Source organism: Anser brachyrhynchus (assembly GCF_964034855.1).
Source record: "Anser brachyrhynchus genome assembly, chromosome: 22".
NCBI lineage: Eukaryota > Metazoa > Chordata > Aves > Anseriformes > Anatidae > Anser > Anser brachyrhynchus.
The window spans coordinates 4,593,077-4,618,104 of NC_137715.1; the positions used below are offsets into that span (position 1 = coordinate 4,593,077).

General features: G+C 68.0%; 4 protein-coding genes across 7 annotated transcripts in view; 2 read left to right on the top strand and 2 right to left on the bottom strand.

Moving 5' to 3' along the window:
• Positions 1-511: 511 nt before the first annotated feature.
• PDK2 (pyruvate dehydrogenase kinase 2) lies at positions 512-7,215 on the top strand. Of its 2 annotated transcripts, none has more exons than XM_080565456.1 (11): positions 512-705; positions 1,931-2,072; positions 3,301-3,372; positions 3,574-3,758; positions 4,462-4,551; positions 4,882-4,959; positions 5,072-5,148; positions 5,235-5,333; positions 5,416-5,538; positions 6,415-6,528; positions 6,626-7,215. In XM_080565456.1, exons 1-11 carry the CDS (start codon positions 588-590, stop codon positions 6,764-6,766), a joined length of 1,239 nt encoding a protein of 412 aa, XP_080421582.1. In that variant the 5' UTR covers positions 512-587; the 3' UTR covers positions 6,767-7,215. The 2 variants fall into 2 exon arrangements, with proteins under 2 accessions (XP_080421582.1, XP_080421583.1); XM_080565457.1 differs by having other exon boundaries at positions 5,416-5,523.
• On the bottom strand, positions 6,857-13,907 carry SAMD14 (sterile alpha motif domain containing 14). Of its 3 annotated transcripts, none has more exons than XM_080565454.1 (10): positions 13,775-13,907; positions 12,961-13,015; positions 11,441-11,577; positions 10,925-11,219; positions 10,748-10,835; positions 10,064-10,138; positions 9,815-9,971; positions 9,102-9,215; positions 8,864-9,019; positions 6,857-8,165 (listed from the first exon to the last, which is right to left on the bottom strand). In XM_080565454.1, exons 2-10 carry the CDS (start codon positions 13,001-13,003, stop codon positions 8,010-8,012), a joined length of 1,221 nt encoding a protein of 406 aa, XP_080421580.1. In that variant the 5' UTR covers positions 13,004-13,015; positions 13,775-13,907; the 3' UTR covers positions 6,857-8,009. The 3 variants fall into 3 exon arrangements, with proteins under 3 accessions (XP_080421580.1, XP_080421581.1, XP_080421579.1); XM_080565455.1 differs by having other exon boundaries at positions 10,925-11,024; positions 11,441-11,598; XM_080565453.1 differs by having other exon boundaries at positions 11,441-11,598.
• TMEM92 (transmembrane protein 92) overlaps positions 11,607-25,028 on the top strand; it is a 54,916-nt gene continuing 41,494 nt past the window's right edge. Inside the window, exon 1 of the mRNA XM_080565464.1 lies at positions 11,607-12,008. Coding sequence (XP_080421590.1) covers positions 11,850-12,008 — 159 coding nt within the window. The 5' untranslated portion in view covers positions 11,607-11,849. The remainder of the gene's footprint in view (positions 12,009-25,028) is intronic.
• Positions 15,644-24,890, bottom strand: PPP1R9B (protein phosphatase 1 regulatory subunit 9B). The gene is given in 11 exon segments (XM_080565438.1): positions 15,644-16,606; positions 17,827-17,923; positions 18,687-18,916; positions 19,155-19,208; positions 19,316-19,468; positions 19,600-19,735; positions 20,037-20,141; positions 20,296-20,321; positions 20,323-20,417; positions 20,540-20,672; positions 23,251-24,890. Coding segments are annotated over 11 exon segments (2,376 nt in total). The 5' UTR covers positions 24,544-24,890; the 3' UTR covers positions 15,644-16,552.

Below are 25,028 nucleotides of genomic sequence, written 5' to 3' on the forward strand. Positions count from 1 at the left end.
TGGGGCGGCTTTCCCCCTGTTCGGGTTATTTGGGGCATTTCCTCCCCCCTTTGGGGTTACTGGAGGGCATTCCCCTGGTTAGGGGGAGGGGGGCTCCTCCCTGGTTGCAGTTATTGGGGGGGGGAATCCCCCCCCCTTGGAGTTATGGGGTGGATGCTGCTGGGTCGGGGTTGTTGGGGGGGCTCCCCCCGGTTGGGGTTACTGGGGGGGGGCTCCCTCCGGTTGGGGTTATGCGTGGGCAGGGGGCTCAGAGCGCTGCACAGGGCAGCACGGTGCGCGCCGGCACCCAAGGGGTTAAACCCGGCACGGCTCCGGCCGCGAAGGGGTTAACGACCGAGAGGGGGGCGTGGCCGGGGGGCGTGGCCAGCGGGCGTGGCGCGCCCAACCCCGCGGAGGGGGCGGGTCCGGCGGGCGCTGATTGGCGGCGGGCGCTGATTGGCGGCGGGCGCTGATTGGCCGTGACCGGTGGGCGGGGCAGGGGGCGGGGCAGGGGGCGTGGCGCGGGAACTGGGGGGCGCGGGCGCGGGGCCGCGGGGCGGGGGCGCGGCGGGGCCGGGGCCGGGGGCGGCGGGCGGCGGGGGGGCGCCATGCGGCTGCTGCGGTGCCTGCGGAAGCGGGCGGCCCTGGCCGGGGTGCCCACCTACATCGAGCACTTCAGCAAGTTCTCGCCCTCGCCGCTCTCCATGAAGCAGTTCCTGGACTTCGGTAAATACCCCCCCGGCGGGTGCCCCCCCCCGCTTTTTGTCCCCCTCCCTCCGTTGTTTTGCCCCCCCCCCCCCCCGCCCGGTGTACCCCCGGACCGGTCACTACCGGGGACCCCCCCCCCCCGAAAATAGCCGGCTCTGTTCTCCCCTCCCCGGTAAACAGCCGGTGTCCCGCCTCCCGCCCCCCCCCCCCGTAGTAACCGCCCACCCCTTAGTTACCGCCCCCCCCCCCGGGGAGCACCCCCCTAGGGTAGGAGATAGCCGGGCCGGGGGGGGCTGCCCCTAAGGAGGGACCCCCGCAGTGTTAGGGTACGGGGAAACGTGCCCTGTCCCCCTCCCCTCCCGGTGCTAGGGTGTCCGGTTGTTATTTTTGGGGGGGGGGGTCCCTGCGTGCACCCTTATCTAGGATAGTGATAATTCCCCCCCCCCCCCCCCCCGGGAAATACCCCCCTAGGTAAAAAGCTGGGCTGGGAAAACGCTGTCCTGACGTGCGCCCACCTGGGTGGGGGGGATCCTGCCCCCCTGTGACCTCCCCAACCCCCCTTAGTTAAAGCCCCCCCACATTATTCCAGCCCTTCCTTGTCCTGCCCCCTCCCGCCATCCCCAGCTCCCCAGGGGATGCCATGGTGCCCCCCCCCCCCGTGATGCTCCCCAGGGAAGCAGGGTGGCCCCACCTGTCTCTGTGTCTCTGTCACCCTCTGTGTCCCCGTCCCCCCCCCCCCGCGCGGTTAATGTCAGGGCTATATTTATTTGCGTCCCCCCCCCTCGTCCCTCCTGTAGCTGGCGGCTGCACCCTGGGGTCCCCTGGTTCTGTTTTGGCCCCCCCCCCCCAGGTCCCCCTGGGCTTCAGCCCCATCCCGTGGTCCCCCCCCCTTCGCAGACCCCTCTGTGTCCCCACCAGGCTTTGTGCCACCTCCTGGCTGGGGACACAGCCACCTGGGGACACTAGAGCCACCACTGGGCGAACCCTCCCAGACGCGGGACAAGGCGCTTCCAGCCCCAGCCTGCTCTATACTGGTCATACTGGTCCGTACTGGTCGCCCAGCCTGCTGAGCCCTGCCCCGTCCCGGTGCCCTCAACCCCTTTAGGGTCTTCCTTGAAATAAAATCAGGGCCCTGCTCCGGTCCCCCCCCAGTTCCTGCTGGCAGAGGGGGTGAAGCCCACCGTGGGGCTTGTTGGGGGGGGGTCCACTGGGGCTCACCCACCCCCCCAACCCCCCCCCCCAGGCTCCAGCAATGCCTGCGAGAAGACCTCCTTCGCCTTCCTGCGGCAGGAGCTGCCCGTCCGCCTCTCCAACATCATGAAGGAGATCAACCTGCTGCCCGACCGCGTCCTGCGCACCCCCTCCGTGCAGCTGGTGCAGAGCTGGTGAGCGGGGACACCCCCGGGGGGGGCGGGGGACGCCACCCCCCCTGCCACCCCCCTGCCACCGCCCAGCCTGCCGGCATCGCGGGGAGGTCCCCCCCGCTGTCACCGTGCTGGTGGGCGTCCCACCGCTGTCACCGGGGGTGCCACCACGGGTCCCACTGCTGCTAGCGTGGGTGCCACCATGGGTCCTACTGTTGTCACCAAGCTCCCACCGTTGTCACCAAGCTCCCACCGTTGTCACCCAGAGGGGTCCCACTGCCATCACCTGCCTGGGTGCCACCACAGGTCCCACCCCTGCCACCGTGGGTCCCACCGTTGTCACCGTGGGTCCCACCACTGCTACCGCCACAGGTCCCACCACTGTCCCCTGGCTCCTGCCATTGTCACCACGGGTCCTGCTATTGTCACCGTGGGTCCCACCGTTGTCCCTGAGCTCCCACCGTTGTCACCCCAGGTCCCACCACTGTCCCCAAGCTCCCACCACTGTCACCCGGGGGGATCCCGGTGCCACCACCTGCCTGAGTGCCACCACTGGTCCCGCTGCCACCAGCTCTCGTCCCCAGCAGATCCGGAGGGCGCTGCTGGGGGGGGGCAGGGGGGTGGCACGGGGACGAGGACAGGGCACGGGCGTCCCACGGGGCAGCACTCAGCTCTCGCCCTTTGGTGACAAGGGCTGCTGGCCAGCTTGGGGACACGCCACCTGCTGCCAGCACGGGGTGGGGGGGTCCCCGGTCCCACCGCAGCCTCCTGCCCCCTGAAAGGGCCAAGCCAGCCCTGGTGGCCGCGGGGGGGTGGCATGTCCCCGGGGGGTGCGGGGCAGGCTCTGGGTGTCCCTTTAAGGGCCACGTCCCCCTGCCAGCTGGTGGCAGCTTGAACCTTCTCCCAGTGCGGCCACGTGACGAGCTGTTTGCGGCCTCGGCGTCCCCGTGCCAGCCCTGCGAGCTTTGGGGTGGGGGGGTGGCAGGATCAGGCCCGGCCCCTTTCCCAGAGCACATGTATGGGGGGGGGGGGACACATCGCTGCGACCCTCGCACCCACCCCGGGGCTGTGTCCCCACCGTCCCCAGGGCCACCATGCTATGGGACAAGCATGCCCCCCCCCACCACCCAGGGTGGCTTCGTGGGGCAGCGTGTGCTCCGGGGGGGTGCTGAGCCCCTCGCCCTGCAGTGGGGACCCCCGGTGCCCCCAATTTGGGGGGGTGCTGGGGGGTGACCGGTTCCTTCCCCAGGTATGTGCAGAGCCTGCTGGACATCATGGAGTTCCACGACAGGGACCCCGAGGACCAGGCCACCCTGGGGCAGTAAGTGTGGGGTGACAGCCCCGGTGTGTCCCCCCCCCCCCCCCTTGTCACCTCTGGCACAGCTGCCTCCGGGGCCGCCACCGGATTCCACGTCGGGTTTTCCCTGGTGCCTCCCATCCCTGGGAAAACCCGGCCTGGATCACGGCTGTGCCCGGACCGGGTGCCCCAGCCCTGTCCCCCCCCCCTCCCTGTCCCCGGCAGGTTCACCGACGCCCTGGTCACCATCCGCAACCGGCACAACGACGTGGTGCCCACCATGGCGCAGGGCGTCATCGAGTACAAGGACGCCTACGGGGACGACCCCGTGACCAACCAGAACATCCAGTACTTCCTCGACCGCTTCTACCTGAGCCGCATCTCCATCCGCATGCTCATCAACCAGCACAGTGAGGGTCCTGCCGGGTCCCCGCCGCCACCCTCCGGGTCCCCACTGCCACCCCCGGGTCCCCACCGCCACCCCCGGGGTCCCCTCGGTGCCCCGAGCGCCGCCGGTCTCGCCCTGCGTTGAGCATCCCATCGGCGGTCCCAAGCATCCCAAAATCGGTCCCAATCATCCCACCATCAGTCCCGAGTGTCCTGCTCCTGCCCCCGTTGTCCCCATCAGCTCTGGGTGTCCCAGTCCCGTCCTGGGCACCCTGCCAGCCCTGGGTGTCCCCTGTCGCCCCCGGTGTCCCCTCTCGCCCCCGGTGTCACCCCTGCCCCGAGCGTCCCCACCACCCCGGGCATCCTGCTTGTGTCCTCAGCATCACCTTGTCCCTGGTGTCCCCAGCAGTCCCGAGCATCCTGCTCCTGCTCTGGGTGTCCCTATTGTCCCCAGGTGTCCCCACCAGCCCCAGGTGTCCCCATCATCCCCAGTGCCCGCACACCTCGGCTGCCCCACGTCCCCCCCCCCCGCGCACGTCCCTGTTCCCTTTGTGCCCACCCTGCCCCTGCGCCCATCCCTGTCCCCGTGTCGCCCACCACAAGGGGTCGTGAGGGACCCAAAACCCAGCCTTGGGCACAGCTGGGGGGGGGGGCACCGATCTGGGGGTCTTGGTGGGGTTGTTTGGGGGGTCCCCAGCGCTAACCACCCCCCCTGCACCTCCCCAGCGCTGCTCTTTGATGGCAGCACCAACCCGGCGCACCCCAAGCACATCGGGAGCATCGACCCCCACTGCAGCGTGGCCAACGTGGTGAGAGGTCTGTGGGGCCGGGGGGGTCGGCTCCCACCCCGACGGGGGGGAGCGCGGCATCAGGGAGGGGATTTGGGGGGGGGAGGGGGGGTTCAGTCCTTTAAAGTCCCCCTGATCTTCTCCTTGCTCCGGGAGCTTCCAATCCGGGAGCCATCCGTGTCACGAGCTGGGCGAGCCTCAGCCAAGGGGTGCCTCTGTGTTTTGGGGTCACCCCAGCTGATTGTGGGGTCTCTGAAAATGCAAAATATTTTTGGGGGGTTGGGGAAAAGGGGGGCCCCAAAGCCTTGGTGCCGGGCACGCTGACCCTTCCTCCTCGCCCCCCCCTACCCCCCCGCAGATGCCTACAACATGGCCAAGCTGCTGTGCGACAAGTACTACATGGCCTCGCCCGACCTGGAGATCGAGGAGGTGAACGGTGAGGTTCGGGGGGGGGGGTCCCCGCTATGGGGTCGGGGGGGGGGGGGAGGGAGGATCTCGGGAGGCTCGTTCGGGGCTGGGGAGGCCACCGACGGCGCTGTGCCCCGCAGCGAGCAGCCCCCAGCAGCCCATCAGCATCGTCTACGTCCCCTCGCATCTCTACCACATGCTCTTCGAGCTCTTCAAGGTAACGCTGCGGACCCCGATGACTGGGGAGGGGGGGGCAGAGGGGGGGAAATATTTTATGGGGTCCCTAAAACGCCTCGCCCCCAGAACGCCATGCGAGCCACCGTGGAGAGCCACGAGAACAGCCCGCGGCTACCGGCCATCAGGGTGATGGTGGCCCTGGGCCAGGAGGACCTCTCCATCAAGGTGGGTGACCGGCCCGCCCTGGGGGACATGGAGGGGGGCGTCTGCCACCCCCTGTCACCCCCCCTTGTCCCCCCCCCCGCAGATGAGTGACCGCGGCATGGGCGTCCCCCTGCGCAAGATCGAGCGGTTGTTCAGCTACATGTACTCCACCGCTCCCACCCCGCAGCTGGGCACCGGGGGGGCCCCCCTGGTAGGTGCCCCCCTGGTACGTGCTGCGGGGTCCCGGTGCGGTGCTGGGAGGGGGTGTGGGGGGGGGTTTGGGGTGGTTTGGGGGACGTTTGGGGGTGGTGAGGGGTTGTTTGGGGGTGCTTGGGGGCGGCGCGGGGGCATTTGGGGGTGCTTGGGGGGTGTTGGAGGGAGTTTGGGGGGGGATGGGGACATTTAGGGGTGGTGTGGGGATGTTTGGGGGTGGTGTGGGGGGCTTGGGGTTGGTGTGAGGACACGTAGGGGTGCTCAGGGTTAGCACAGGGACATTTAGGGGGTGCCTGGGGTGGAATGGGCAGGTTTAGGTTGGTAGGGGGGCACTTCGGGGTGCTCGGCTGTAGCATGGGGACAATTGGGGTTGGTATGGGGATATTTTGGGGGTGGTATGGTGGGGTATGGGTTGGCGCGGGGACGTTTTTGGGTACCCGGAGGAGCATGGGGACGTTTTGGGGTGCTTTAGGCGGCATGGGGACATTTGGGGTTAACATGGGGAAATTGTGGGGTGCCTGGAATGGCACGGGGACATTTGAAAGTGCTTGGGGGTGACATGGGGATACTTGGGGTTGACATGGGGATGTTTTTGGGTGCCTGGAATGGCACGGGGACATTTGGAGGTGCTTGGGGGTGACATGGGGACACTTGGGGTTGACATGGGGACATTTTCGGGTGCCTGGTATGGCACGGGGACATTTGGAGGTGCTTGCGGGTGACATGGGGACACTTGGGGTTGGCACGGGGATGTTTTTGGGTGGCATGGTGGCGCCTGGAGGTGCCACGTGGACGCTGGTGGGTGTGCGTGGCGCTACTTGGGGTGGCGCGGGGAGATTTGGGGGCTCCCTGGGGTGCCGACCCCGTAACCCCCCCCCCCAAACCCCAGGCCGGCTTTGGCTACGGGCTGCCCATCTCCCGCCTCTACGCCAAGTACTTCCAGGGGGACCTGCAGCTCTTCTCCATGGAGGGCTTCGGCACCGACGCCGTCATCTACCTAAAGGTGGGGTCCTTCCCCGTCCCCTTCTCCCGGGGGGGGGGGTCCCAGGGTTTCGGGGGGTGGCTCGGGGCCGTTCCCCATCCCCCGGCTGTCCCCGCAGGCTCTGTCCACGGACTCGGTGGAGCGGCTGCCGGTGTACAACAAGTCGGCGTGGCGGCACTACCAGGCCAGCCAGGAGGCCGGGGACTGGTGCGTGCCCAGCACCGAGCCCAAGAACACCTCCACCTACCGCGTGCCCTAGGCCGGGGGGGGGGCTCCGCTGGGACCCCCCCCCCCCCCCCCAAGCCTTGGTGGCACTTAGATACGGGGCTGGGGGTTGGCCACCCCCAGCACCCCCATCCCAGGGAGGGCACAACCCCATGGGGGCAGCGAGGGACTGCCCCCCACCCTCCCAGTATGACCAGTAGCACTTTGCTGTCCCCCCCCCCCAGCCATTACAGGTTGGGGGGAGCGGGTCAGAGCCCCCCCCCCAGCTCCCCGTGCCGTCCCTGGCATTGCACTACTGAGCTGTCCTCACCCCCGTGTGTGCCCCCCCACACCCCATGCACCCCATAGGGTTGCCCCCCGCCCAACATAGGGTTGCCCACCCCCCCATAGGGTTCCCCCCCCCCCCAGGCATGCTCCGACCTGCTCGGGAATCTGTCCCCCCTCCTCCTCCCCATGCTGTCAGTAAATCGGATGTTGACTGAGCGCCTGTGGTGGCTTTTTGGGGCCCCGGGACCCCCCCACTTCGTGTTCCCCCCTCCATGGCAGTCCCTTATCCTGCTCCGTGCCTCAGTTTACCCCTTGGGCTTGGGAAGAGGCTGCTGCCTGGTGGCACCTGGGGACCTGGGGACGGTGGTGGCACTTAGGGAGCAAGAGACAGGTTTGGGGGCTGGAGCCATGCTCCATGTCCGTGTCCTCCCCCCCCCAGCACAGCCAACCCCACCCCGCCTGGTCCCCCACATCCCAGTCAGGCTCGCACTGGTTTGCACTGGCCCTTGATACCCTTTTATTTCCTGGGGTGCCCCCGTGCCAGGAGGCTTTTACCTGGGGGGGCTGGGGGTGGGAGGGGAGGGGGTCAGCATTCGCTTACTGCACCCCGACTGGGGGTGCGCGTGTCCGGGGGGGGGTCAGGCCATGCACTGTCCTCGGCTGGTGCTGCACCATACCGGGGTGGATTTGGGGGGGCAGCTGTGACCCCCCCCACACCTTGGACCCCTTGGGGTGGGGGGGCAGCCGGGGTTGGGGAGGGGGTATGAGGTTTGGAGGGGGGTCCAATGTGCTGTTTGCATCCGGAATAGGGGCCCCGAGGGGGGCCCAGTCTGTGCCCATGGGGTGCAGGTGGGGGGGGGACACACAGAGGGGGGACACGCGTGCTGCTCCGTGCCCGTCTCAGCCTGGCACTGGGGTCCCTTCGCCACCGCCGCGTGTCCGGGGCCAGGCGCCCCCCAGGGAGGGCAGTGGGCAGGGGAGGGGGATGTGGGGGCGCTCCCGGCCCCCCCCTAGCTCCGCCGCTGCTCCTGGTCCTTCTTCTTCTGCTTCTCCCGCTGCTTCTCCGCCTTCTCCTGGGCCTTGCGCTCCTTCTCCACGGCCAGGCTCAGCTCCTTCAGCTTCCTCTTGAGCACGGCGCGGTCCTGAGAGCTGCCCACCCCCAGCGCCTGCCGGTGCACCGGGTGCTGCTAGGGGGGCCACACAGCCCCCCACCCCAAGTCTTGGGGTGCCTGAACCCCCCCAGGCTATGCACCAGCCTCATGGGGACCTAGAACCCAGTGTGTTGTGCTACCTGGAGTCTCCCCCTGCCCCGTGGAGCAGTGTACTGGGGTAAGTAGAACCTGTTGTCCCTTGATGAGCACGTTGGCATATGTAGAACCTACTCACATCTGTCCCATGGAGTGGCCTGTTGGGTTACCTAGAGCCTGTTGTCCTTTGATGGGGCCTTTGCGATACCTAGAACCCACCCAGACCTCCTACCCCACGGAGCTGCCTGTTGAGGTACTTGGAACCCAACCAAATGTGCCCCATTGGGGGATCTAGAACTCACCCAGACCTCCTACCCCATGGAGCGGCCTGTTGGGGTACTTGGAACCCAACCAAATGTGCCCTATTGGGGGATCTAGAACCCACCCAGACCTCCTGCCCCATTGAGCCTCCTGTTGGGTTACCTAGAGCCTGTTATCCTCTGGCACGGCAGTTGAGCTACCTAGAACACACAAACTTCCTGCCCCTTGGAGCACCCTGTTGGAATACCTAGACCCTCTTTGCCCTGTGCCTGAGCCCATGGGGGCACCTAGAACCCCCTGCACCCCAGCAGGCCCCCACCCAGGGACAGAGATTGTCACCCCCCGCCCCCCCCTACCTTGAGCTTGGCGCCATCGAGGTGCAGGAGCCGGGGGCCATCGACACCGTGGGCCGAGAACTCCTCCACGTACTGCTCCAGGTTGAGGCTCTCCAGCCACTGCCCGACCTGCCGGCACGTCCAGCCCGCGGCAGCACCGAGGGGCTCGTCCAGGAACTGGGGGCAGGAGACAGGCGTTAGCGAGGGACGCACGACGCCAACCTCATGCCCCCCACCCCGCACCCTGGGGGGGTCTCACCTCATCCGAGGACTGTGACAGCGTGTGGTAGGGGTAGGAGCACTTGGTGGCGGCAGGGCCGGGCAGGCGCGGGCTGGAGCTGGGCGGCGGGGAGTCGTCGCTCAGCGTCGAGTCCTGGGGCAGCGGGAGGAGCGAGGGCTGGTGCCCCCAGAGCAGCCTGCAGCCCCCCTGGCCCCCTTCTTGTCCTCCCCACAGGGCTCTGACACCCTAGGTGGCTACCAGACCCTATAGGGCTTTGACACCCCAATAGCTATCTTGACCCTACTGGGCTTTGATCCCCCTCCCTACAGCTACCCAACCCTATGGGTCTCTCATCCTCCCCCCAAAACTGTTTTGACTCTATAGGGTTTTGATCCCCTCCCCTAGAGTTAGCTTGACTTTATGAAGCTTTGACTCCCCCCATAACTTTCTTGACTCTGTAGGGCTTTGAGCCACTCTTCTATCGTTATCTTGACCTTATGGGGCTTTGATCCCCTTGTCTGTAGCCACACAACCCTATAGACTTGACCCCCTCCCCTATAGTTATCTTGACCCTATGGGGCTTTGTCCCTGTAGCTACCCAAACCCAAAAGGGCTTTGACTTCTTCCCCTATAGCGACCTCACCCATAGAAGCACCGACCTTCCCTACAGCATCCTGGTCCTATAGGACTCCCGTGCTCTCCCCCACGCCCACCTGCCCCAACGGGGGGGTTGGAGACCCCCGAGCACTGACCTGGGAAGCGGATTTGGCAGGGCTGAGCCCCTCATGCCGGGGGGAGCCAGCGGGCGACGCGGAGCCGGGGGAGGCCGAGCCCCTGGCACTGTCCGAGAACCAGGAGAAGGGCAGGAAGGGGGACCCCGAGGGGCGGCCGGGGCCCTCCGATGCCTCCCTGGGGACAGAGCCACATGTTAGGACCCCGGGGCCGCCCCCACTCGCTGCAGGGGGCCCAGCAGCCCCCCACGCCAGGGAGGGGACCCCCACCTGCTGCCCATGGACAGGCGGTTGCTGCCCTTCTCCTTGCGGCTCTTGCTGGAGGACGCCCGGCGGAGGGTCACCCTGTGGGGGGGGAGTGGGGTGGAGAGAGGGGTGCCGTGGTGGCTGTGCTCCCCCCCAGCCCCCCAGCCCTCACTCCCTCTGTCTCCATCCATCCATATTCAAGGAACCCTCCATCCATCCTTCTTCAGGGAACCCTCCATCCATCTATCCCATCCATCCATCCATCCATCCATCCCATCCCAGCATCCATCCATCCATCTTCAGGAAACCATCCTTCCGTCCATCCCACCATCCATCCATCCATCCGTCTTCAGGGAACCTTCCATCCCATCCATCTATCCATCCATCCATCCATCTTCAGGGAACCCTTCTTCCATCCATCTTCAGGAAGCCCTCCTTCCATCCATCCGTCCATCTGTCTGTCCATCCGTCCATCCCATCATCCATCCACCTTCAGAAAACCCTCCCATCTTCAGCCTCATCCACCCATCATCTTCAGAGAACCCTCTGTCCATCCGCCAACCTCTACGGAGACCCCTCCACCTTCCTGTTCCCCCAGGCCCCTCTCCATCTATCCCCCCACCTTTCCCTTGCCCCTCACCCCCTGTCCGCCCGTCTGTCCTGCGTCCACCCCTCCCCACCCACCGCCCCCCCGGGACTGGGGCTCACCCCAAATCCAAGAACTTTCTCCGCGTCTTCTTATCCAGCCCCACGGTGGGGCTGGCTGGCTCGGGGGGGCTCATGTCTCTGCTGTCGTCTGCGGGATGAGGACGGGGGTGTCACCCAGCACCCCCTGCCTGGGGTTGCCTTTGGGGGGGGGGTATTTGGAAGGGGGGGGGGGCTCACCTTCGCTGTGCCGCTGGGGCCGTGCGTCGCGGCGGGCGAAGCCGGGCGAGCTGTCGGAGCTGTGGCAGGATTTGGGCGAGGGGGTGCCCGCCAGCCCCTCCTGGGACGAGGCGTTGGTGAGGGGCCGGTAGCGGCTGAGGGGGGGCGAGGGGGCCGGGGGGGGCTCCCCCAGCGCCCTCCTCACCGCCCCCGCCTCGAAGGAGAACTCGGCGCCGCGGGAGAAGGGCGAAGGGGCCGAGAGCGGCGGCGCGGCGGGGGGCGAGCAGCCGGGGGCCACGGGGCTGCCCTCAGCTCCCTGGGGAGGGGGGGCGGAGGGAGGGGGGGGCACATGGCACGGGGGTGTCAAATCCCTGTGCCCCCCCTCGTCCTCGCCCTCTGAGGGCTGTCCAAGTCCCCCCGCCGGGGTTGTCCCCTGCTTGTTCCTCCCCCTCCACCCCTTCCCCAAATCCCTCCCCGGGGGTCTGGCGTGCCCCCCATCCCCTTGCCCCCCCCGGGTGCTCCCCCCGGGGGTCTCACCGCCGCGTCGAGCCCCTCCTCGCCCTCGGTGGAGCTGGCGCTGTCTCGCAGGCGGGAGCGGGAGGGTCGGTGCCGGCGGCCCTTGGCTAGGAGCCGGGCTCGAGCCTTCTGCAAGCTGCTGTCCAGGCGCGGCGTCTCTGGAACCACAGCGGTAAAATCTGGGGGTGAAAGAGAGACCGGGGCAGAGAGAGACAGACGGACGGACAGATGGATGGACAGACGGATGGGGAGATGGGATGGGTGAGGGGGGCACGGATAGGGATAGGGGAAAGGGGATGGGGATGGAGGGATGGGCACAGACAGGGAGAGGGGTGGACAAAGGGATGGGTAGGGGTGAGGAGGCGGGAGGGAGACGGATGGAAAGACGGACGGACAGGGGATAGGGACGGGTAGGGGTAGGGAAGGGAAGATGGGGATGGATGTACAGACAGACAGACAGGAGACAGGGACAGAGGGAGGGGTAGGGAAAGGAAGATGGAGAGGGACAGACAGACAGGTAGGGACAGATGGAGAGGTAGATGGAGAGGAAGAAGGGGATGGATGGATGGACGGACAGACAGACAGAAGGGTACAAGGAGATGGGAGAGGGAGGGAGGGAGAGACGGACGTGTAGGATCAGGGAAGATGGGGACAGACAGATGGACGGACAGGTAGGGACAAGACAGGTGGGTGAACAGATGGGTGGGGAGGGACAGGGGGATTGAGGAGGGAGGGATGGGGAAGGACAGAAGGGGGGGGTGGCAGAGCAGCAGAGGGACAGACGGACAGGGACAGACAGACGGGTGGTCAGGAAGAGAAGGCCAGCCCGGGGACAGAGAGGGGACAGAGGGACAACGGGACACGGGGACAGGGCAGGGGAAGCACGGGACCGGTAGGATCCGGAGGAGAGGGCAGGGGGAGAGGGGAGCGTTGGGGACACGGGGACAGGGGGCACCCCAGCGGGGTGGGACGGGGACGGGGGGACAGAGAGAAGTGTTCAGAGGTGCCCGGAGCAGGGAGCGGAGCTGCGGGGTGTCCCTGGGGACAGAGCGTCCCCGTCACCCAGGCCTGGCCCCGCTTGGGGACGCAGCCTGCATGGGGCCACCCCATATCCGAGGGGCCAAGTGCCACCGCCCGCCCTGCTGTGCCCCAACCCCGGGGGCGGGTGGCTCAGGGCAGTGTCCCCTGGTTGTCCCCGTGCCGTGTGCCCCATGCGTGTCCCCGTGTCCTCATCCAGGTGGTCCTGTGCGTGTCCCCAGGCCCATGTGTCTGTGTGCCCTACACACGTCCCTGTGTCCCCGTGTCCCCCCGCCCTGTGTCCCCCCATCCCTGTGACCCCCCCGCCCACAAGCACATCCCTGCACGCCCCCCACACGTGTCCCTGCTGTCCCCGTGTCCAACCCCACAGGTGACCCCCCCCCAAAAAAAAGGTGACCCCATCACCGCCAGAACACCAAGAGGGTGCAGGGGGGGGGCAGCAGGGTCAGCACCCCCTGCTGGGGGCTGCCCCCCCCCCCCCCCCAGCCCCCCCAGGGACTCACCGAAAACCTCATCCTCCGCGTCCTGCAGCTTGGAGACCGACATGGCGGGGCAGGGCTGGGGGCGCAGGGGGCAGTCAGGGACCGGGGGGGGGGAGCATTTTGGGGGGGGGGGGGGGGCGGGTAGGTACTGAGGCCAGTTGTTACAGGGCAGTCAGGAAGGGGTTAAATCCCCCCCCGATGTTTGGGGGTCTCTCGGTGGGGGGGGGCTGCTCATGCTTTGGCGGCTCCACTGGGGGGGTGAGGGGGGGGCAGATCCCAGCCCAGATACCCCAACACCACCCCCCGATGCCCCTCCCTGCCCCCAGGGAGGCCATTTGGGGGGGGGGGGGGGGGCGGGCTGTACCGGGGTGGGGTGATACTGGGGGGGCTGTACCGGGGTGGGCTGGTGCCGGGGGGGCTGTACCGGGGGGAGCTGTCCCGGGGGGGGCTGTACCTGGGGGGGGGGGGCTGTACTGGGGATGGGGGCTGTAGCGGGGGGGCTGTACAGGGGATGGGGTGGTACCGGGGGGGCTGTACCGGGGATGCTATCCCAGGGGGTTGTCCCGGGGGGGCTGTACCGGGGATGGGGTGGTACCGGGGGGGCTGTACCGGGGATGGGGTGGTACCGGGGGGGCTGTACCCAGGATGGGGCGGCCCCGGGGGGGCCGTACCGGGGATGGGGCGGTACCCGGGATGCTGCCCCGGGGATGCTGTCCCGGGGGGGCAGTCCCAGGGGGGCTGCACCGGGGATGGGGTGGTACCGGGGGGGCTGTCCCGGGATGTTCCCTCCCGGGGGTTCCGCCCTGGCCCCCCCTTGCCCCCCCCCCCCACTCACCCGCGCTCCTCGGGCATCCTGGGCGCCTCCCGCCGCCGGGCCCGCGGCCGAGCCGGGCCGAGCCGGGCCGGGCCAGGGGCGCTGGGGAACCGAACCGGGCCGGGCCGAGCCGGGTCGGGGGCCGGGGGGGGGGGATGGGGATAGGGGGGGAGGGGGGGGGGAACAGGAACCCGGAAGCGGCTGGGGGAGGGGAAGGGGGGGGGGCTGGGATCCGCCGCCCCGCCCCGCCCCCGCCCCGCCCGGTCCGACCCGGATCGGATCGGTTCGGCCCGGCCCGGTCCGGCCCGGCTCGGTTCAGCCCGGATCAGCCCGGTCCGGCTCGGCTCGGTTCGGCCCGGCCCGGCTCGGATCAGCCCGGTACAGCCGGTGCGCAGCGCGTGGTGCTGAACGGACAGCGCCCGGGGGCCCGCCCGCGGGCACGCGCACGGCCCGGGCACGCGCGCACACGCAGCCCCCCCCCCGCCCCCCACCCCTCCCTCCCGTCCTCCCTCACCCCTCGGAACGCGAAAGGCCCCCAGTGCCCCGCCCCTCCCAGCCCCTCCCAGTGCCCCCATCCCTCCCAGTGCTCCCAGTGCCTCCCACCCCTCCCAGTGCTCCCAGTGCCCCGCCCCTCCCAGCCCTCCCAGTGCCTCCCACCCCTCCCAGTGCTCCCAGTGCCCCCACCCCTCCCAGTCCTCCAGTGCCTCCCACCACTCCCTGTCCCCCCAGTGTCCCCATCACTCCCAGTGCCCCCATCCCTCCCAATGCCCCCCCACCCCTCCCAGTCCTCCCAGTACCTCCCACCACTCCCACTCCTCCCAGTACCCCCCCACCACTCCCAGTTCTCCCAGTGCCTCCCACCACTCCCTGTCCCCCCAGTGTCTCCATCACTCCCAGTGCCCCCATCCCTCCCAGTGCCCCCCCACTCCTCCCAGTCCTCCCAGTGCCCTCCCACCACTCCCACTCCTCCCAGTACCCCCAGCACTCCCAGTTCTCCCAGTGCCTCCCACGACTCCCTGTCCTCCCAGTGTCCCCATCACACCCGGTGCCCCCATCCCTCCCAGTACCCCCCACCACTCCCAGTGCCTCCCACCCCTCCCAGTGCCCTCATCCCTCCCAGTACCCCCCCACCATTCCCACTCCTCCCAGTACCCCCCACCACTCCCAGTTCTCCCAGTGCCTCCCACCACTCCCTGTCCTCCCAGTGTCCCCATCACTCCCAGTGCCCCCATCCCTCCCAGTGACCCCCCATCCCTCCCAGTGCCTCCCACCCCTCCCAGTGCCCTCATCCCTCCCAGTACCCCCCCCCCTCCAGCGCCCCCAGTGCTCCCCACAATACCCCCCCGACCCCCCCCAGTGCCCCCTCCCCCGCCCCTCCCAGTCCCCCAGTGCCCCCAGCTGGCGGGGGGGCAATGATGCGCGGGGGGGGGGACAATGAGGTGCGTTTATCGGCGGGGGGTGGGATGCGAGGACGTTGCGTTACAAAACGAGGACCAGTACATACATACGTACATATATATATAGTATATACACCCACAGGTATACGTGTGAGATTAAATAACCCCAGCACCCCCCCGGGGCTCTGCTCCCCGCCCCCCCCCCCCTTTAAATACTCCCCCCCCCCCTCCCCCTCCCCAAGTGGCTCCAATCCAGTCGGACCCCCACCCCCCCTCCCCATCACCCCCTCGTGCCCCCCGCCTCCCCCTCCCAGTATAACCAGCTCTGGCTCCCAGTTGCCCCCACATCCAGTTACTGTCGGAGACTCAGTACTTCGAGGGGGGGGCAAATAGAAACAAAAAAAAAAAAAATGGGCTGAGAAAGGGGGGGCGGGGGGGGGGCGGGCCCCGGCTGGGGTTGCCGGTGGGGGGGTGCCCCAGAGAAATACTGTGATTTATGGGGGGGAGGGGGGTGTATTTACAAATGGGGGGGGGGGGGCTCCCCGCCTCCTGGCATTGCCCCCCCCCCCCGCCCAGGGAAGGCGAAAGCCCCGGGCTGGGGGAGGTCGGTGGCGGTGCTGGGGGGGGCACCCCCAGCTGTGCCCCCCCCGCCGTGCCCGCTGCAGAGGTTGGCAAAGGCTGAGCTTGGCAAAGGCCGGGAGCGTCCCCGCGGTGGTGGCACTGGGGGCGGTGATGGGGGGGGGCAGTGAGGGTGTCCCCCCCCCCATGTCGAAGGGCCAAGGGGTCCCAGCACCGAACGCTGGGTTGAGTCCGTGGGGGGGGCCAACAGCGCCGTGCACCCAAAGGCAAGTGCTGCCCCCCCCCGCCCCCCCGCCAGCGCTCCAGCTGAGTCCCAAGAGGAGGAGCTGGGGTCAGGGGGCGGGGGGGGGGCTTCCAGATGCCCCCTCTTTGCTCTCCAGTATGGCTCACATTTGGGGGGGGGGGGGGCATTTCTGATTGCCCCCCCCCCACACACACACACACCAATGTCCAACCAGGGTGCCAGCTCTGTGTCCAAGGGGGGGGTCACGTCGAAAGGAGGGCGCGCCTGGGGAGGGGGAGGCCTTGGGGGGGGGCCGTGCCCCCCCCCATCTGTCCATCACGTTACCACGAGACTCACACTGGAAACAGATACGAACGTGGGGTGTCCGCCCCCCCCAAAAAAAATCCCCCTGGTCGGCCCCCCCCCTACTGTCTGTACCCCAAGGGGAGATGGGGGGGCACCAGGAGGCCTTGGCAGGGTCTCAGCTCCCCCCCCAGGTGGGGAAGGGGTGGAGAGGGAGGGGACGGGGCTGGGGGGAGAGGGGCAAAGCCCCGGCCCCCCCCCCCCAAAAAAAAAATAATCGCTGCGGTTTGAGGGTGGTTAAGTCGGGTTGGAATTTTTCAAAGTCTGCAGCTTGGCCTCCAGTTCGGAGATCTGAAAAACAGCAAAGGGGAGAGGTCTCAGCAGGGGGGCGGGGGCACGGGGACGGGGGCACGGAGCTGGGGACACGGGGACAGGAGGCTGGGGACACGGGGAAAGTGTTGGGGGGGAGAACGTGGGAGGGGGAGGACGGGGTTGGGGACACGGGGATGGGGGGACAGCACGGGGGGGGGACAGGACAGGACGTGGGGGTGTTGAGGTGGGGGAGACACAGGGCAGAGGGGAAGGATGGGGATGTGGGGGGGGGACACAGGGGACCTGGGGGGGGTCAGGGTGATGGAGGGACGGTGTGGGGCTGGGGGCTGCAGGCAGGTGGGGGGGGGGTGGCTGTGGGACATCTGGGGGCGACTGGGGTGTAAGGGGGGCGGGGGGCACGTGGGGGGCTCTGCTTGGTGCCTGGGGGGGGCCCTGGTGCCCCCCCGGCCTGGCGGGTCCCGGCCCCACGCTGTGACCCACGGCAGCCTCCCGGGCGCTCCGGGCTCCCGGGGGATCCGGTGACCCCGCGGGGGATCTGCTATGACCAGCACAGCTCTGGCCCGACCCGCTGGGGGGGATCCAGTGTAAGCCAGCATGGAATCCAGTGTGACCGGTGGTGGGATCCTGCATGACCAGCATGGGATCCGGCTCCCAACTGAGGATCAAGCGCGACCCAATGTCTTGCGCAGATCTACCGGGAACCCCTGGGGGATCCCGCACAAGCAGCCTGGGATCCAGCGCCCAAGACGATCTCTTTTGCTCCGTTACGGAATTGTCGGACCCTGCGGCAGGATCCAGCGCGACCCGAAACCCAGGCAGATCTACTGCAATTCGGCGTGGGATCCAGTGCCAGAAGGAGGATTGGGCGCACACCAGCACCCCAAGCAGATCCCCTGCGATCCGGGCAGGGCGCGGCGGTGGGAGCAGAATCCGGCGGGAGCAGATCCCAGGGCAGATCCCAGGGCAGATCCCGGGGCAGATCCCACCCGGCGTGGGATCCAGTGGCCGGGGCGCACAGTCCGGAGGGAGCCGGCACCCAGGCGGCTCCGCTGCCGCCCGGTGTGGGATCCGGCGGCCGGAGCGAGAGCAGATCTGCTGCGATCCATCCCGGGAGCGACGCGGTGGCGAGAGCGGCGGCGGAGCGGGGCCAGGCGGCGGCGGGGCCATGGCCGGATCCGGCCGTGCCCGCGGGGCCCCGGGGCTCAGGGGCAGCCCGCGTCCCGGCGCCCGGTGCCCACCTTCTCCTGCAGCTTCTCCATCTCCTCCTTGTGGGCCAACTCCGACTCCTCCAGCACCCGCCGCTGCGCCGTCTCCTTCTTTAGGAACTCGATCTCCCTGCGGGGGGACAAAGGTGTGGGTGCATGGCACCGGGGACGGGGGCTGTGCCCCCCTGTCGGTGGGGGAGATGGGCCAGGTGAGGGGGTCCCTGGGATTTGGGCGTCAAGGAGAAATTGTGCCCAGTGGGGTGGTGGTGCCCAGGGGTCTCCATGGGGATGGGCTATGCCTGGGGACAAGGGGTGCCCAGGATGGAATTGGTGCCCAGGGGATGGGGTCGTGCTTGGGGGATGGGGTCATGCCCAGGGGACAGGGACATATTTAGGGGACGGTTTGTCAGCAGGGACAAGGGATGAGCTGGTGCCCTCAGGATGAGTCCACGCCCAGGGAACGGTCCTGTGCCTGGGGACAAGGGGTGCCCAGGATGGAATTGGTGCCCAGGGGATGGGGTCGTGCTTGGGGGATGGGGTCATGCCCAGGGGACAGGGACATATTTAGGGGACGGTTTGTCAGCAGGGACAAGGGATGAGCTGGTGCCCTCAGGATGAGTCCACGCCCAGGGAACGGTCTGTGCCTGGGGACAAGGGGTGCCCAGGATGGAATTGGTGCCCAGGGGACGGGGCCGTGCCCAAGGGACGGGGTCATGCCCAGGGGATGGGGTCATTTGTCTGCAGGGACAAGGGACGAGTTGGTGCCCTGAGAATGAGACCGTGCCCAGGGGATGGTCCATGCCCAGGAACCAGGGGTGCCCAGGAAGGGGTCGGTGCCCCAGGGATGTGTCCATGCCCGGGGGAAGGCTCCGTGCGCAGGGCCCTGCCCTCACTTTTGCTGGTACTCCTTGATGAGCCTCTTGGCCTTGCTGTACTTGCGCTCCAGGGTCTGGTACTGGGCCTGCGTCTCCTTGAGGTGCTCGTCCACGGCCTGGCACAGGTTCTGCGCCTCCATCCAGTACCCCTCCAGCTTCTCCATGCGCTCCTTGTTCTCCTCCACGCTCTGCTCCAGCTGGGCCTTCTCGGCCCGCCACCGAGCCTTCTCCTGCTCGAGGCACTGCAGCTGGGGGACAACAGGGTCAGGGCACGGCACAGCACGGCACCGCACAGGATGCTCAGCACAGCACGGGATGGCACGGCATGGTGTGGCCAAAGAGCAGGTATGGCACGGCATGACACGGCACAGCATGGCATGGCACAGAACCTCTGGGTGGGTTGGGGGGCAGATGTGGGGATCTGGGAAGGGGTCAGGAGATGCAGGGGATCTGGGGAGACGGAGGGCGCACCAGGGACCCGCTCACCTTCCTCTTCAGCTGCTGGATCTCAGCCTCGGTGACGGCGTGCTTGATCTGGAGCTGCGAGAGGAGCCAGGCGTTCGTGGGGTGTGGGGACATGGTGGGACATCCCCGCACTGTCCCCATGTGCACCCACATCCCCCCCTCTCCCTCCAGCCCCTCTTTACCTCCTTGAACTTGTGCACCAGCTTCTCGGGGTCCATCTCCACCGGTGAGAGCGTGTCCTCGTTCTCAGCCAGCTCGAACACCTCGATGGCCATCTCGCCGCTGGGGAACATGGGGCTCATCTCCTCCTCCTCGTCCGTGGCGTATTCCCCCGTCTGCGGCGGGCAGGGAGCAAGGTTGGCACACGGCAGCTCCCCCCTGGGACTCCCACTCGGGGAAACCGAGTCACCGAATCGGGCAGAGCCTGCATTTGTCCCCTCCTGGGGGGTGCTGTCCCCTCCCTCACCTCCTCGTCGTCCTCGGTGTATTGGGTGTAGCGCTGCTCTATCATCTCCCGCTGCCACCGCTCCTGCTCCAGCGTCTGCTGGATCAGCTGCGCCACCTCGCTCTGCTCGCCCGGCTTCTCCCGCCCGATGAGGAACCTGCGGAGACAGCGGGGGGCTCAGCTGGGGACGGGGTGGGGGGGTCAGGTGGCAGGGGGCCTCAGATGGGGGGCACCCAGGTGGCACAGCCAGGGGAGGCTCAGGTGGGGGGCATCCCTGCTAGGATGCTCCTGGGAGTGATGGATTTGGGGGTGCATTATGCTCACGGTGGGGATTTGGGGAGGCAAGGTGGCGTAGGGCAGGCTGTGGCCATGGGGACAGTAGGGATCAGGGGGTATTTTGGGGCAGGGGGTGCTGTGGGGGCAGCGTGCCCCCGTGTGTCCCCAGCCCCGGGCCCTACCGGACGCGGCCCTTGGTGTTCCTGAGCACGGAGGCGGCGAAGCTCTGCGTCACCCCCACCAGGCTGGTGCCATCCACCTCCACGATCAGGTCGTTCACCTGGATCCTGGGGACAAGGGGACCGTCACTGTGCTGCCACCCCCTGCCCACCTCCCCAGCGTCTCCCAGCTCCCGGACTGGCCCCTCCATCACCCCCCAAAGCCCACGGGGGTGCAGCAGCAGGAGTCCAGGGGGGGGATTTGGGGCCGGGCACTCCGTACCTGCCATCCCGGTGGGCCGCCCCCCCCTTCCGTCACCGTCTTGACGAAGATGCCCAGCTTCTCCAGGCCCATGTCGGCCCCCGCGCCCATGCCGATGATGCTGATCCCCAGCCCTTCGGAGTCTGCGGAGACAGAGAGCCGTGTCCTGGGGGGCGGCAGCGGCGGCTACAAACGCCCGACACCGATGGGGTCACCTCGGATCCATCCCCAAGGTGCTGGGGAGCAGGATGAGACCAGGACCCACCTTTCTCCAGCTCCACGGGGAAGAGGTCGAGGCGCTCCACCCTCTTCTCCAGCTCGTACTCAGCCGATGCGGCCATGGGGTCGACGTCTTCATTGCGGCGGTCGTAGTCCTCATTGGAGTAAGTGCTGAAGACCTGGTGTGGGAGGGAGACGGGCGGTGGGGCGGGGGCATGCAGAGGGGGGTTACTGATCCTACGAGGCACTGGAAAATCCCCCAGCCCCACGTCGCGCTGCAGGATGAGGAAGAGTCTGAGGAAGCACAGAGGGGGGCTTGGGGTGGCCTTGGGAGTAGAGGTGACTCCATGCCCTGTGTCCTGGGGAGGGAGGGAGGGATGGACGGATGGACGGACGGATGGTGGGACGGATGGGTGGGTGGATGGATGGATGGAGGGATGGATGGAGGGAGGAATGGATGGAGGGATGGACAGACGGACAGACAGATGGACGGATGGATGGATGGACAGATGGAGGGATGGACAGATGGATGGATGGAGGGAGGGAGGGAGGGAGGGAGGGATGAAATGGCAGATGAACAGACGGACTGGTGGACAGAGAGATGGACCAAGGGAGGGAGAGAGGAGAGGGTTGGTGGGTGGGTGGGTAGATGGATGTGTGGATGGATGGACAGATAGAAGGATGGACGGATAGATGGATGGAGGGACAGATGGATGGATGGAGGGATGGATGGATGGAGGTATGGACAGATAGATGGACGGACAGATGGGTGGATGAAATGGCAGATAGATAGGTGGATTGACGGACAGACAGATGGACCAAGGGGTGGCTGGATAGGCAGGCAGATAACTGGGTGGATGGACAGATGATGGACGGACAGGCAGATGGGGTGCACCAGCAGTGGCCGCTCGGAGCTGCACGATTCAGGGGAGCAGACCTGACTCGTTCCCCCACTCCTCCCCTCACCCTCCCCTCTTCCCCAGCCAGGGGCTCCCCAGGGGGGGTCACCCAGGTGTGGGAGTCCTGGTGCTGAGCACAGCAGATGTCCCCGGAGGGGCCACAGTGGATTAAGGCTAACACCACACCGCTAAAGCCCTGCAACAAAGGGTATTTAGGGATGAGTGTCAATGGCCATCGCACAAAGCCCGGTGACACTGAGACGGGCAGGACCCTCCTGGGTGGCACACAGGGATGAAGGGGACAAACTGGGGACCTGCCTCTGTCCCCCTCCACGTGGTCCCCAGGGGTGGCCCAGGCATGGGCATCCCGCTGTGCTACCCGGCTCTGTGCGGAGGCCCTCGGGGTGTTTGGGATGCGCAGGGGACCCAGAGAAATTCCCAAGGGAGAAGCAGATGGGGGCAGGAAATGGCCTGGGGAGGGGGCTGGCAGTGGGTACCCCCATCCCTGGGTGCAGGGTGGGTGCTGGTGCCAGGGTCCCCAGTGCCTCCTGGTCACAGGGGACTCAGGATGCTCAGGGTGCAGGACATATGGGTGCCCTGCCCACCCATGCCCACGGGACCTCACGGAGAGACAGGGCAGGGGGCAAACACCGGAGCCTGAATGCAGCATCTGGGGGTGCAGAGCACCCCAAAAAGCTCGACTGCGCATCCACGGGGGAAATCCCTTCCTGGAGCTGGGCCGGCCGGTCCCCATGGCGCCGAAACCCTGGTGTGCGTCCAGCCAGTGCACGGCCACCGCGGGACCCTATCCCCACACCGGGCCACCATGGTCCCTGTCCCCCGTCCCAGGTGGGGCCACCCACCCGCCGCTGACTCAGAGCCAGAATATAGGCCGTGCCGCTAAAAATAACCCCGCTCGGCACAAAGCAATTTCTGTTCCTCCAGCTGAGGGGATAGGAGCACGAGAGAAAGCCCCGAAATAGCGGCACGGCCCCTTCTCCCCGCTGTACCACTGCCAGCACCGGCCAGAGACCGTGGCACGAGATGGGGACCCCAAATCCCGGAGCTGTCCCTGCGTCCCCAGGCTGCCGGGGTGTGTGGGGGGGGGCGGCGGGCAGCTCTCGTGGCTGGCCCCCGCCTGCCCGTGCTGCTGAGACACTTCCCCTTCCTCCACTTCCCGAAATGGTCCCGCGCTGGGCCCGAGAGGGAGGGGGGAAGGAGGGGGGCAAACATCCTCCCCCATAGAACCCTGGCTCTGGGAGGGGTCCCGGCACTGAGGGACCCTGGGGACCTATGCAGAGGGGTGGTGGCATGGTCTTGGGGGGCACCCGGCAGCACCCAGGGCCCAGCCGGATATTTTGGGCATCCCCACCCTAAATACTGAGTGGCTCCCGGCCCTTCCTGGGGCACATGGTGCAAATGTGCCACCCCGTTAGGTTCCGATGTCACTCCCCCACGATGTACCACCATCCCCAGGGTCCCACGGCTGGGGTACCCACCCCACACCACATCCCCATCCCCTCCCCGTGTGGCCATACTGGGGCTGCAACCCCACCAGTGTGCCTGGACCATCTCCCATCCAGCTGCACCCAGCCACCGGGTGCTCCCCAAAGGGGTCCTTTTGGGGTGCAAGGGCGCATCAGAGCCCCTCTGCCCTTCTCCAGGCTGGGCCACCAGCTCCTCCCCAGCGCTGCATGGTGGTGGCCCAAGCTTGGCCATGAGCAGTGGGGCAGGAGGTTGCCCATCGCCGCCTCCATGTCCTCAAGCCTCGTTGGAGGCTGGAGGGGGCACCCCAAAACTCCCAGTTTCTCCTCCCAGCTCTGCCCGGGTACCCCCAAAACCCCGCGGCCGGGCTCACCTGGATGGGGGCCGTGCTGAACTGGATCTTGCGATTGGGGACGGGCTCCTCTTCCTCGGACAGCCCAGGGATCTCCACGCAGCTGGATTCGGGCTCGTAGAGCCCATCAGCCTCCTCGTCCTCATCCAGCCCGCTGCCCCCCGAGTCCTCCCCGAGCCCGCTGTAGGCACTTATGTCCACCAGGTCCGCCTCGGAGAAGTCCTCCTTCTTGGACTCGTCGTACAGGTCGCCCTCGTCCGCCCGCTCACCCTTGATGCCCTCCTCGGCGTAGGGGGGCTCCTCGCCCCCTTCCAGGCGTGGCTCGGGGGGCGCCGGCCCCTCGGCCCCCTTGGCCGGTTCAGGCACTGGCACTGGCTCGCCAGCTTCCACCTCGGCCTCCGACTCGCCGCTCTCCTCCACCTCCACCGGCTTGATCTTGCAGACCTCCTGCACCCGCGGGACGCTCCCATCCTTCTCCGCCGGCCTCCCAGCCTTGCCCGCTGCCTTCTCCTCCTCGGCCGGCCGTGGCCGTGCTGGGGCAGCGGGGCCATCTCCCGTCCGGCTCTCGGCCTTGCCAGCCTCCGTTCCCTGCAGGAAGACGCGGGACCGTTTGCTCACCAGCTTGGAGTTGAGCGGCCCCGCGCGCCCCGGCGTCTTGTGGAGGTTGTTGCGGAGGTCGGCCTTCTCAAAGACGGCGCTGAGCTGGCTGACGGTGGGCGACACCGCCTCGGTGTCGAGCTTGTCCAAGGACTCGGTGCTGCCGTTGAACTTCACCACCACGTCCAGCTTGCGGTCCTGGAAGCCGGCCCGCTCCTTGCGCAGCAGGAGCTTGGTGGTGGCCTCCTTCTCCTGCGGGCTCCGCTCGAAGATCTTGCGGGTCTCCTGCAGCTTGGAGAAGGGCTTGTCGGGCTTGGAGTCGAAGCGGCTCACCCGCTCTGAGACGCTGGTGCCCAGCTTGAGGAGGTTGCCCTGCTCCACGCTCTCATTCAGGCTGCTGGCCCGGGGCAAGGAGAGGCGGACGGGCTTCTCCTTGCCCTTGGCCAAGTCGCAGGTGCCCTCGGGGCCCGGCGCCGTCCCCATCTGCAGGAACATGTTCTTGATGCGGTGGACGTTGGAGCCATACTTCTTGCCACGGGCTTTCTTGCCGTCCTCGCCCTCGGCATCCTTTGTGGGTTTCAGGGCCTGGATGGTGGCCTCGTAGGCGTTGCGGTGGGGGGACGCGCTCCTCAGCCCCCCGCTGCCCGCTCCGCCGCCCGGGGCCCCCCCGCTGCCGCCCGGGGCTGCCGCCCCGCTCGCTGCCTCCGTCCTCAGCATCCTGCCCCGTCGTCGCCGCCGCCGCCACCGCCGCGCCGCATCGCCCGCCGGCTGCTGGGGCGCGGGGAGGGGGCCGCTGCCGGAGGGCCACCGGGGACCCGGTCAGGCCATCGCCAGCCTGGGGGGGCCCAGCGCGCCCCCCCCCTCCGCCCCGGCCCTCCTTCCTTCCTCCCTTCTCCTCCTCTTCCCCTTTTTCTCCGCTGCTGCGCTGGTGATGGAGCCGCTGCTGCCTGCGATCCGCCCGCCCCGCTGCCCGCAGAGCCCTCTGGGTCTTAGCGACGCACTCTTGCTCTTCCTCTTCCTCACCGCCGTGCTTCAGCCTCGCCGCCGCCGTCACCCCGATCCCCTCCCCGTGCCCACCGGTAGCACCGGGCCTGGCGGCACCGCCGTGGTCCCCTGCAGCCCCCAGCTGTCCCCACGCGTCCCCTCCGCGTGGCTGGGGATGTGTCGTGTCCGTGTCCCCCCATCATTGTCCCCCCCTCCCC